The 12,765-nt window shown below is 38.8% G+C and overlaps 1 protein-coding gene across 1 annotated transcript in view; it reads left to right on the top strand.

Annotated features, from left to right (window-relative positions):
• mbtps1 (membrane-bound transcription factor peptidase, site 1) overlaps positions 1 to 9,614 on the top strand; it is a 35,339-nt gene extending 25,725 nt beyond the window's left edge. Inside the window, exons 11-23 of the mRNA XM_083552644.1 lie at positions 31 to 192; positions 497 to 641; positions 1,247 to 1,435; positions 1,533 to 1,705; positions 1,799 to 1,914; positions 2,001 to 2,157; positions 2,810 to 2,934; positions 7,248 to 7,325; positions 7,483 to 7,623; positions 7,843 to 7,974; positions 8,157 to 8,283; positions 8,356 to 8,486; positions 8,912 to 9,614. Coding sequence (XP_083408770.1) covers positions 31 to 192; positions 497 to 641; positions 1,247 to 1,435; positions 1,533 to 1,705; positions 1,799 to 1,914; positions 2,001 to 2,157; positions 2,810 to 2,934; positions 7,248 to 7,325; positions 7,483 to 7,623; positions 7,843 to 7,974; positions 8,157 to 8,283; positions 8,356 to 8,486; positions 8,912 to 9,126 — 1,891 coding nt within the window. The 3' untranslated portion in view covers positions 9,127 to 9,614. The remainder of the gene's footprint in view (positions 1 to 30; positions 193 to 496; positions 642 to 1,246; positions 1,436 to 1,532; positions 1,706 to 1,798; positions 1,915 to 2,000; positions 2,158 to 2,809; positions 2,935 to 7,247; positions 7,326 to 7,482; positions 7,624 to 7,842; positions 7,975 to 8,156; positions 8,284 to 8,355; positions 8,487 to 8,911) is intronic.
• The last annotated feature ends 3,151 nt before the right edge of the window (positions 9,615 to 12,765 follow it).

The raw sequence follows: 12,765 nt of genomic DNA, 5'->3' as shown, positions 1-12,765 counted from the left end.
ATCTCTATTTTCATGCTCGCTGTACTTCAGTACGGTGTTGAATCGAGAGCTGGTTAACCCAGCCAGTATGAAGCAGGCCCTGATCGCATCGGCTCGCAGGCTCCCTGGAGTCAACATGTTTGAACAGGGCCACGGGAAACTGGACCTGCTCCGAGCTTACCAGATCCTCAACAGCTACAGGCCTCAAGCCAGGTAAGACACACAGAGAATACCCATTATCCATACTCACTCTTGTCCACTGTAACTTCATAGATCAAGCTCTTGAGAAGATATAGACAGTGGTCCTTGATATAATATAGTTACAGCACTAAATAAAAAAATCAGGAATTCAGGAATCAAGAAATGTTTTAGGAAAATGCTAACAAAGTTATATTATCCATTTATCAAAGAAGATAAAAACTAAGATGAGTGTTAAGATAACGGAGACCATTTGCTCAAGTTGTTAACTGAATTTGTCAACAACTCAACTAATACTGTCTAATGCATCATGTTTCAGTCTCAGTCCAAGCTACATAGACCTGACAGAATGTCCCTATATGTGGCCCTACTGCTCCCAGCCCATCTACTATGGCGGAATGCCAACGATCGTCAATGTAACCATCCTGAATGGCATGGGAGTGACTGGCAGGATTGTGGACAAGGTAAAAAAAATATCTACTTAATTACAAGTAATTGATGATGTGAACTATTTTGCTATTTTATGAAGGTGCTGTGATGCATCAATACTAAATTGCATCCATTATGATGTGTGATGAAAACCTAATGTCAAACTAAGGAACTACAGCATCTTTCTACAATAAAGTAACCTGATAAAACATCTTAACTTGTTTGAGTAACAAGTGCAAGGGTCTGAGTTAGCAGCGCTATTTCAGTAAGCATGATGCTTAAAAACAAACAAGAAGTGAATTGCGCGCACACACACACACACACACACACACACACACACACACACACACACACACACACACACACACAAAGATGCTGAGAAACTGTCATGGATTAGAGCATGTCATTGTGATGATCACTAAGATACAGTGTTCCGTTCACCAGGATGCAAATAAAGAACAATTCATGACACTGATTTAAGTTCATTTCAGTGTCTGTATTATTATTATTATTATTTTATAAGAAATAAAAACCAATCGTAATCGTCTAAAGAAACTGTATAGAGGCACCCATAATTTGTTTATTCTATTCAATTTAAAATATGTGCCTCTCGATAACTAACTGTATGTTTCTTCAATAGCCAATATGGCAGCCTTATCTGCCCCAGAATGGGGATCATATTGATGTGGCTGTGTCTTACTCGTCTGTGCTGTGGCCATGGGCTGGCTACCTGGCTGTCTCTATATCCGTGGCTAAGAAAGCCGCGTCCTGGGAAGGAATTGCTCAGGGCCATGTGATGCTCACTGTGGCCTCACCTGCAGAGAATGATGTGAGTAAATCTTTTAAAATGTCAGTCCAATCCCCAAAAACGTATTTGTTCTGAGATTTCCAGTCTAACTTTGTGTGAACATTTTTGTTGTGTGTAGTCTGCAGTAGGAGGGGAAATAACCTCCACAGTGAAACTGCCAGTGAAGGTCAAGATCGTTCCCACTCCTCCTCGTAGCAAGAGGGTGTTATGGGACCAGTATCATAACTTGCGCTACCCACCTGGGTATTTCCCCCGGGATAACCTGCGAATGAAGAATGACCCGCTGGACTGGTAGTTTCATAACACATTATTTTATATAATGGTTATTCTATATTGTTATTCTTTTTTTTTTGTAATTGTCTTTAATTGTGTTTGTTTCTGTAGGAATGGTGATCATATCCATACCAACTTTAGAGACATGTACCAGCACCTCAGAAGTATGGGATACTTTATTGAAGTTTTGGGTTCACCCATTACGTGTTTTGATGCCAGTCAGTATGGTAAGGGTACAGATTATGACTTTACAGTCTTAAATATAAAATCCACAATACTTTGTATTAGTTCAATAAGACGTGTTTAAATGCAGGTACGCTGCTGATGGTGGACAGTGAGGAGGAGTATTTCCCAGAAGAGATCACCAAACTGCGAAGGGACATAGATAATGGCCTGTCACTCATCATCTTCAGTGATTGGTACAACACCTCGGTTATGAGAAAAGTGAAGTTCTACGATGAGAACACCAGGTATCATTGCTTGCCATGTCTCAGTCCAGATATCCACTAATAAATATTCAGTTATCTGTCGTGGTGTAAAATTCAGACCGTATCATTTGGATTAGTGTCCACATAACATGGTGCTACAATCCCATAATTAATAAGTACCATCAGAACAATATAGATATTGCTCGAAAAAATGCTGCAAATTAGCTTTGCCTGCTTTGGAGGAAGCATGTGATGGCCTTCACCCTCACTAGTTGGTAGCTGTTGTTTGATGGGGAGCGCTTGATTGGTGGGAATTGGCAGTCACTAAGCAAATTAAGATCTCTTATTGTGCACTGGCAAGCAACGTTTATCTTTCGCAAGTCGTTGCCGCTCTGCACACCGGGGAAAAGCAGCAGACGGAACAGGATTTCCGTTCCACACTTACTTGACAGTTACCTCTCATGTACCACTAAATATTGCAAAGCTCTTGGCTAAGAAAAGTGATTATTAAGGCACTGTTCTGTTTTTAATGAACATGGGTTTTACTGGTTTGTTTTGTCTGGCCAGCTACATTTTCTTGCCATTTATATGAAAAAGTATTATTGATGATTAATTATTTTAGCTCCTAACCATATATTGTAATAACTTATAATTTGTTTTGGCTGTGTAAATGGACTTGTATTTGCTTTTGTAGGCAATGGTGGATGCCAGACACAGGGGGCGCCAATGTTCCAGCTCTGAATGACCTCATCTCTGTATGGGATATGGCCTTTAGTGATGGACTGTACGAGGGAGACTTCACAATGGCAGACCATGACAGTAAGATTATAACATGGTGTTTATCTTTACTACATTAAGAAGGATATGGTCATTGTAAACTGTTTACAACTGTACATGGGTAACAAGTATACAAGCACAGTACACAATCTGTTCTCTTAAACCACAAAGCTTTTGTGGAACACAAGTCTGCATTTGTAATATAAACTCTAAAGCTTCAGGGGACAAGTCTGTTTTATTATGTTGATAAAATAACTATTCAGCTCATGACCATAAAATTAGTTTAAGGCAGCTGAGGCATTAATAATTACTTAGCCTCAAACAAAGCTAAGTAGAAGATTATTGCAATTAATTTACTCCATGGGCTACTTCTAGAGTGATCATGCAACCATGAACAACATAATTATCCAGCATGCAGTATAGCAGCTGGTTTTGAGCTGTTTTAAATGTACATTTTTCATAGCTGTGCTCGATGCAGCAGGTGCATCTGCAATGCCATTAACCGTGATAGAATTTAGCAAAAGATTTATCACATCTACACAAAGAAATCAACTTAAAGAATCCAGTCATTGGAAAAGAGAAACACATTTTCTCAGTGTTTGCATGGGAAATAAGATCAGGGTGTGGTACATGCTTTTCTGATGTTTGGACACAATCCCCCTTATAAATCTGTGTGCTTTCAGTCAGGTTATTATATATATACTTTATTGTCATTTCAATTATGTACATATGGTACAGTTTACAGTGAGACATAATGTTGGTATTTCATGGTGCTAGATAAAACAATACAGAACTACACGAGGACACGCTCAACTAAAACTGCTTCAGATTCTGTCAGTAATCCCGGAGTAGAGCATTTTAAAATGGGAGCTGGGCTTTTCTTACCCTTTACAGAAAGTAGGCTTTCTTGGCTATTAGTGCTGCACGATTAATCATTCAGTTTTTTAATAAACTTGTGCGATTATATGACAGAAAATGGTGCGATTTAATGCAATAAATAAGAGCATGTGTGGACACACGCTTTCTGAGAACAGTTTGCATATTTTCTGTGCCGCTAACAAAACAAAAAAGAACAGATTGTCTCGGTTTAGGCAGTGCACGTGTGGCATGTGTGGTTACATGAATTTCTTTCATGCCTTCTTTTTGGAACCCTGGGGGTGATTCCATAAAAAAGTTAAACACATTTAATAATAACTGCAAAATTGCCTGAATTTAAGTATGTAAACATACTGCATCTTAAACTTCAGCAGAAAAACAGGTAAATAATTTAATTGGTTTATTTTACTTAGCTGTTGCTTTTGAGAAATTTTTTTTTTACATTAATGCAAATGTTATTTCATTTTGTAAAAAAAATTATAATTTTGCAAGCCTTAATAGTTTTACAAATACACATTTTAGCATTATGACTAATCTGTGTGCAATTTCCTTCAAACCAATCAAGTGGACAAGTTATTATATCTCTATCGCAATATTGACCACAATAATCGCAACATGAAATTTTTCCCTAAATCGTGCAGCCCTATTGGCTATGGATCTTGTGTTGAGGGCCCAGTCGAGGAATGTGAACTCCGCCATGTGAACACCAAGGAATTTTGTGCTCTTGACAATCTCTACAGAACAGCAAACATCAAGTGAAGACTTTTACTCTTCAAGTCAGCATCCACGTGTTTTGTTTTGTTCACATTAAAGACAAGTTCTTGGCTCTGCACCAGTTTGTTAGCTATTGCACCTCCTCTCTGTATGCTGATTCTCGTTCTTGCTGATCTGACAGACCATGGTTGTGTCATCTGCAACTTGATGGTGTGATTCGAGCAGTGCATTGCTGCACATCATGAGTCAGCAGAGTGAGCAGTGAGCACTTTCATCATACAGTAGAATGGGAAATCCTATACGCAGCTTCTTCAGCACTCAAATTTTTTTCACGTCTTGATATCAGTTTGCCAAGTGTGCGCCAGGAGAGGGTCGGTATAATTCATTTATACATTCACAACATTGTTTTCCATGTAAAAAATGCAAAATGTTAAGAACGTAAGTAAAATTAAGTATATTCTTAAAAAAAAGGTAGGTACCTTACAGTCTTTTGTGAAGAAATCTGTAAAGAAAAATTATAGATTTTTTGAAGTTTCAAGTAACTATATAAGCAATTAATGTTTTTATTTATATTTATATATATATATATATATATATATATATATATATGTATATGTGTGTGTGTGTGTGTGTGTGTGCGTGCGTATATATATATATATATATATATATATATATATATATATATATATATATATATATATATATATACGCACGCACACACACACACACACACACACACTCACCAGCCACTTTATTAGGTACACCTGTCCAACTGCTTGTTAACGCAAATTTCTAATCAGCCAATCACATGGCAGCAACTCAATTGCATTTAGGCATGTAGACATGGTCAAGACGGTTTGCTGCATTTCAAACCGAGCGTCAGAATGGGGAAGAAAGGTGATTTAAGTGCCTTTGAACGTGGCATTGTTGGTGCCAGACGGGCTGGTCTGAGTATTTCAGAAACTGCTGATCTACTGGGATTTTCACGCACAACCATCTCTAGGGTTTACAGAGAATGGTCTGAAAAAGAGAAAATATCCAGTGAGCAGCAGTTCTGTGGGTGCAAATGCCTTGTTGATGCCAGAGGTCAGAGGAGAATGGCCAGACTGTTTCGAGCTGATAGAAAGGCAACAGTAACTCAAATAACCACTCGTTACAACTGAGGTATACAGAAGAGCATCTCTGAATGCACAACACATCGAACCTTGAGGTGGATAGGCTACAGCAGCAGAAGACCACACAGGGTGCCACTCCTGACAGCTAAGAACAGAAAACCGAGGCTACAACTCGCACAGGATCACCAAAATTGGACAATAGAAAATTGGAAAAACGTTGCCTGGTCTGATGAGTCTCGATTTCTGCTGCGACATTCGGATGGTAGGGTCAGAATTTGGCGTCAACAACATGAAAGCATGGATTCATCCTGCCTTATATCAACAGTTCAGGCTGGTGGTGGTGTGGGGGATATTTTCTTGGCACACTTTGGGCCCATTAGTACCATTTGAGCATCGTGTCACACCACAGCCTACCTGAGTATTGTTGCTGACCATGTCCATCCCTTTATGACCACAGTGTACCCATCTTCTGATGGCTACTTTCAGCAGGATAACGCGCCATGCCATAAAGAATCATCTCAGACTGGTTTCTTAAACATGACAATGAGTTCACTGTATTCAAATGGCCTCCACAGTCACCAGATCTCAATCCAATAGAGCACCTTTGGGATGTGGTGGAACGGGAGATTCGCATCATGGATGTGCAGCCGACAAATCTGCAGCAACTGCGTGATGCTATCATGTCAATATGGACCAAAATCTCTGAGGAATGTTTCCAGTACCTTGTTGGCTTTATGCCATGATGGATTAAGGCAGTTCTGAAGGCAAAAGGGGGTCCAACCCGGTACTAGTAAGGTGTACCTAATAAAGTGGCGTGTGTGTGTGTGTGTGCGCGCGCGCGCGCGTGTGTGTGTGTGTGTGTAAAGACTTGAATTCAGTAAATTACCAAAAGTGGACAGAAAACCATCCCACAGTACCGGGTCAGGTCTGAAGTTTAATATGAAAGCTTAATTTTAGTGGAAAAGACCAAGTAAAACAGAAACAATAGGTTGCATTGCAGTTTCATCAGAAAATTTTGTGTGAAACTTATGGTGTGACCAACAGAAGCCACCTAATTAGTGGAAGAAAGTTGAAGTCTGTGTGTGACAAAAAATTATACATTCTGGAAAAAACCTAGTTTGTTAACGAACATACTTAAGCATTCACCATACTGGTAATCAAGGTTATCAAAACAAGCCTGAGGCAGATTTCTGGAAATTTATCAATCAAAGTCTGGCTATAAAAAACCCCCACAAAAATCATGGTTTACCATTAAGTTCATTATCAAAGAAAGCAAAAAACTGTTGTCAAGAAGCATACAGATATGCAAGTTCCAGAGAGTTCTGAAAAGTTTCTAAAATGTATAAAAGGCTCTATACACTATATACTTTTATTTAATGTTGGGTGATTGAGCCAAAGGCGTTGTTCTGTTTTGACTGTTTGTGAATAGATTTGTTAGTTTTCACTGACCACTTGTGATAAATATGCCAAAAACTTAGACATATGACCAGGCCTGGTGTAAATAGGATCTAAATAAAGATGAGCTTATGGTTATTCTAATTAGACACTGCTGGGTGTCATGAGTATTTATTGTTGGAAACTGGGTGTGTGTGTTGTTATTTTTTTTATGTTAACACAATATTTTCTGTATATTTTCCTTTCCCTCGTTAGTGTACTACGCCTCAGGCTGTAGCATTTCACGTTTTCCAGAAGATGGGCTTGTTATCGCACAAACCCTAAAGGATCAAGGTAAAAGCACCCAGTCCTGTGGCACAATCCTGCCACAGCCTCACTCTTGTTGCCATGGCTACCTGTGATTTGCTGTCATTCTTTTGTTCTCTGAGTCTCGAACACAATGCACAGACAAACCCAAGCCGTGCTTTTTTTCCTTTATATCTGTTTCTAGGACTAGAGGTGTTAAAACAAGAGACTGCTGTGGTGGAGAACGTTCCAGTGCTTGGATTATACCAGACACCTTCAGAAGGAGGAGGTCGCATTGCTCTGTATGGAGACTCTAACTGCATAGACGACAGCCACAGGCAGAAAGGTGGCGTGAAATTGTCTTTAAAATGTTCTTTGTAGTTCTGAAAGTAAACTCCGAGAGAATATTCTGGGGACGTCGCCGTTTTATAGTTTTACCGATGTGATGGTAAATTACGACCGTTTTTATGAAGCATACTGTTTGCAGGGTATTACTAATACATCCTAAACATGGTCTTTAGTATTTTTCTTTTTATTCTTTATGGCTTGATGTTGTTGTGTTTAGACTGCTTCTGGCTTCTTGATGCCCTGCTGCAGTACACATCCTATGGGGTGACTCCACCTAGCTTCCTTCACTCACAGAACAAAGTTCCAGCTCCAGCAGGCAATTACAGATCGCTGCCTCAGAGACTGGAGGGTAAGACTAACACTGGAGATCAGTCTCTTGTTGTTTCAGACTATTCTACATTTCATTCACGTTTTTGCTGTAAAACATTTAGCAGGTTACTCTTTCTGTGACCTGACATTGGAATTGGTAAAATAAAATTATGATGATGATGATAAAAGTGAATAATATCTCGTTTTTCTACTTTTTTGCAGGTAATCACCTCTACCGCTACTCAAAAGTGCTAGAGGCCCACCTGGGTGATCCTAAGCCACGCCCTCTACCCGCATGCCCTCACTTGTCTTGGGCCAAACCTCAGCCACTCAATGAAACCGCTCCGAGGTCAGTGCCTGCACAACCTTACTATTTCCATCAGGGTCTCAAGCATTGTATTTAACTTTGTTTTCTCTGCAGTAATCTGTGGAAGCACCAGAAGCTGCTTTCTGTGGACATGGACAAGGTGGTGCTACCCAATGTAAGGCCATATCGACCCCAGGTCAGACCTCTATCACCAGGGGAGAGTGAAACCTGGGACATTCCTGGAGGTGAGATAAGCTTAAGGCCAGATAAGTTTTGGGCAAAACATATCACAGCTTTTTTATAAACAAGAATGTCTTTTGACGCATTTTTAGACACCGTAGTGAGTTACATTTTGAGTATCTACATGATAAAAAATTGTCAAAGACAAAGTGAATACTTAGTAGTAAGAAGTAAGATCAGGTGGTTGGATGTACACCATTTTTTGTGTAAAGATACAGATAGCTAATTAATTACAGTAGCAATACAGCTTACAATCTGCTAGGCATCTGTCTGTAATAACACACTTTCAACAATTCCACTGTTATAGAAATGTAATTCATATCATTTTAGAGTCTGACACACTGAGGAAATTGTAGCTATTTGGCAATCTGATTAAAATCCCTCATTGAATGAAACTTGAAATCTGTTTATTGTATTTTTTTTTTTTTAGGCATAATGCCGGGCCGTTATAATCAGGAAGTGGGTCAGACCATTCCTATGTTTGCGTTTCTTGGTGCCATGGTTGTGCTGTCCTTCTTTGTGGTGCAGCTGACCAAGTCCAGAAGCAAACCAAAGCGCAGGAAACCCCGAATTAAAAGACCCACTTATCTCCAACAACAGCAGCAGCAGCAGCTCCCTCAAACAGGCAAAAACCCTACAGTGTGACATTTCCTAGCTCTGAAACCTTGACACACAGAGACTTTGAGGTGTGGGATTAAATGTGCTACAGACATGTCATGTGACGCACGACGCTTATGAAACTGCCATGTTGACCTCCATTTGTGAGGATTTCTTATGAACATGAATGTTCTTTTCTCCAAATGAACCTTTCATTCCCAAATGAGTTTTTAATTTATTAAAAATGTTTGATTGATGAGTCAGCCCTATGTCAAAATGGACAACCATTAAACACAAAAAAAACAATTTAGTACACAATGTGCAAAGTCCTGGATATTTTTTAATATCTTTTTCATACTTCTTTGCCTTCATAGTCAAAATTTGGGATTGAGTCGTCATTTTGTTCTTTGTGTCCGGTTTATGTTTTTATATAATGTGCTTCTGATAATTTTGTAAATAGCAATCATGATTTTTTCAGTTTTTTTGTTGGTGGGCTAGCATATCAAATGTTGTCTGCAATAAAGCATTTCACCTGCCTCTGCTTTCCTTTTTTTATTAAGGTGAGGCTTTCTAATCCAAGGTTACAACACCAATTTAATGTGCACCTGTCGAAAGAGTGTATGTACACACTATAGGTCTTGTTTATTAAGCGAACATGATTAAAGAGATTTCACGCCCTTCTTACTTTAAGGGGCTTCATCTATACGATAATCAGTCAAATGTCTGTCATATATTTATGTTTACTTGGGTGTATTAATTCTGTAAGCGGTCTAACACCCTCAATTAGCGAAATGGTTGAGGAAACACAAAGATCAATGTAAGGATAGTAATCCCTGGATGTAAATACTGCAGAATTCAAGGAGTTTGATTTTAGAGTTTAGCTTAAATACTTAAACAGGGATTTAAAGAAAGCTTTAAAAGTTGCTCATTTCCCAGGATCAATTTACAGTTGTCATCACTTAGCTGTTACTGGATCAGACTGGAAAAAAACAGTTTAGCAAGTAAAATATTTTTAGAAAAATGTTTAATATTTCGCATCACAAGTGAATAAAATTTCGCTTGTCTGTTCAGAACGCCCCGCAAGTGTTCTATTTGGTTGAGATCTGGTGATATGCTTGTCTACTGAATCACTTTTACCCTGTTCTTTCTCAGAAATGAACCATGAACGTAACCTTAGATGTATGTTTTGGGTTGTTATCGTGTTGAAAAAGTGCCTGGTGACCTAGGGCATAGACTCATGGTAGCATCTTCTCTTTAAGTATTTCACAATATGTCTATAGGTTTATGCTGCCATCTATGAAATGCAACCTTACAAAAGAACACTGCCACCACCAGGCTTTTCTGTTGGATTCATACATTTTTCATTGTACTCATCACCCTTGGGATGCCAGACATTTCAGAACCCATCTGAGCCAAAACGTTAAGCTTTGTCTTGTCACTCCAAAGTATAAAGTCCCAATAATCATCACCTTTGTCAACATGAGCTCTGGCAAATTCTGGATAGACTTTTTGTGCATTGGCTTCAGCAATGGCTCCCCATTAGTCCATCATTTTTTTTTTTTGTTCAAACCTTTTAGCAATGCTCTATAAATCTTTTTATAAGCTTGACCTTTTTCTGAATAAATGTATTTCTTTTTCAGGCCTTGTGCCATTTCTTTTCCAAGTGGTGCCATTTTGTCAGCATTATAGGGGACTGGATTTTCTCTCTTAAATACCACTTTTAATGGTCCGTTATCCTGTGGCCACCCGTGATTGATTTGACTCGTATGCTGGTGAATTCCTGTTAATTCATTCATTTATTAATTTTCTCCCGCTTATCCGTAATTCGGGTCGCGGGGGCAGCAGTCCAAGCAGGCCCCCTCCTTCGACTGCTGCCCAATCCTCACAGCACCGTCCCGCACCGTCCCTCCTGCAGGTGGTGAGCCCACGGGAAGGCGGCCGCACGTCACTCCGACGATATTTCCCTCGTAAGGGACCCCCGGAGCATAGAGGGTTAAGGGCCTTGATCAAGGGCCCAAGAGTGGCAGCCTGGATTCCTGTTAATTAAAATTTTATTTGATAGTTTTATTGATTGCTCCTGATTTATTGATTGCAGTGTACTCATTTTTGCTCCATGATCTCAAATTATTTGGTGAAAATAGTTTACATTTTGCCTTTGGTACTGACCAATCGAATTTAAAAATAATAAACCGTGTGTGTGTATATATATGTGTGTATATATATGTATGTGTGTGTGTGTGTGTGTGTGTGTGTGTATATATATATATATATATATATATATATATATATATATATATATATATATATATATATATATATATATAAAATAGTTTACATTTTGCCTTTGGTACTGACCAATCCAATTTAAAACCAATAAACCGTGTGTGTGTGTGTGTGTGTGTGTGTGTGTGTGTATATATATATATATATATATATATATATATATATATATATATATATATATATATATATATATACAGTACAGACCAAAAGTTTGGACACACCTTCTCATTCTTTTCTTTATTTTCATGACTGTGAAAATTGTAGATTCACACTGAAGGCATCAACACTATGAATTAACACATGTGGAATTATATATGGAATTATATACATAACAAAAAAGTGTGAAACAACTGAAAATATGTCATATTCTAGGTTCTTCAAAGTAGCCACCTTTTGCTTTGATTACTGCTTTGCACACTCTTGACATTCTCTTGATGAGCTTCAAGAGGTAGTCACCTGAAATGGTCTTCCAACAGTCTTGAAGGAGTTCCCTGAGAGATGCTTGGCACTTGTTGGCCCTTTTGCCTTCACTCTGCGGTCCAGCTCACCCCAAACCATCTCGATTGGGTTCAGGTCCGGTGACTGTGGAGGCCAGGTCATCTGGCGCAGCACCCCATCACTCTCCTTCTTGGTCAAATAGCCCTTGATGCCTTCAGTGTGAGACTACAATTTTCATAGTCATGAAAATAAAGAAAACTCTTTGAATGAGAAGGTGTGTCCAAACTTTTGGTCTGTACTGTATATATATATATATATATATATATATATATATATATATATATATATATATATATATATATATATATAACACACACACACACACACACACACACACACACAAATATGGATTTTCTGTGCAGAAAGGTTAATATATATATATATATATATATTAGAATCCGGAAGACAATACTGTGTTATTAAAGTGCAGGTTATTTCATTTTATTTCAGCCTGGTGTTGGGGGTAGCAGGATGTTCAAGAACCTGGCTACCATGGAGAAGGAGCTGATTTTTTGTAGTGTGAAGTCATGTGGGTCTTTACTGCTAAGACATGTTGTTTTGAGGCATTGCAGGTTCTAAGTAATTACTAAGTGGGAATTCCCAGGATTGGTGTTTTAGTCCAAGTCTGGTGACAGAAAATTACCTGATGATCTCCATCCACATGTGGTTTGCTGGCAGTGGAAGCAAAAACCAAGGGTGGGAAATTCATGCTTAACGTGATTTAGGAAATTCACTGAGGCACAAATAAATGTTCACAGGGTCAGTTCCCAGGTTCTTCATGTAATTAACCTCCATTGTGGGCCATCATCCTGAGGGGTCAGTGACATTTTCACAGGCTATTCTGCCCCATTAAAAGTGGATCAGGGCACAAGTTCTAGAGGCAAAAGCCTACCCCTTTCACCTTTA

Source organism: Silurus aristotelis (genome assembly GCF_946808225.1).
Source record: "Silurus aristotelis genome assembly, chromosome: 10".
NCBI classification, from domain to species: Eukaryota; Metazoa; Chordata; class Actinopteri; order Siluriformes; family Siluridae; genus Silurus; species Silurus aristotelis.
Note: the sequence above shows the minus strand (reverse complement) of the source record. Positions and strands in the feature narration are given on the sequence as shown.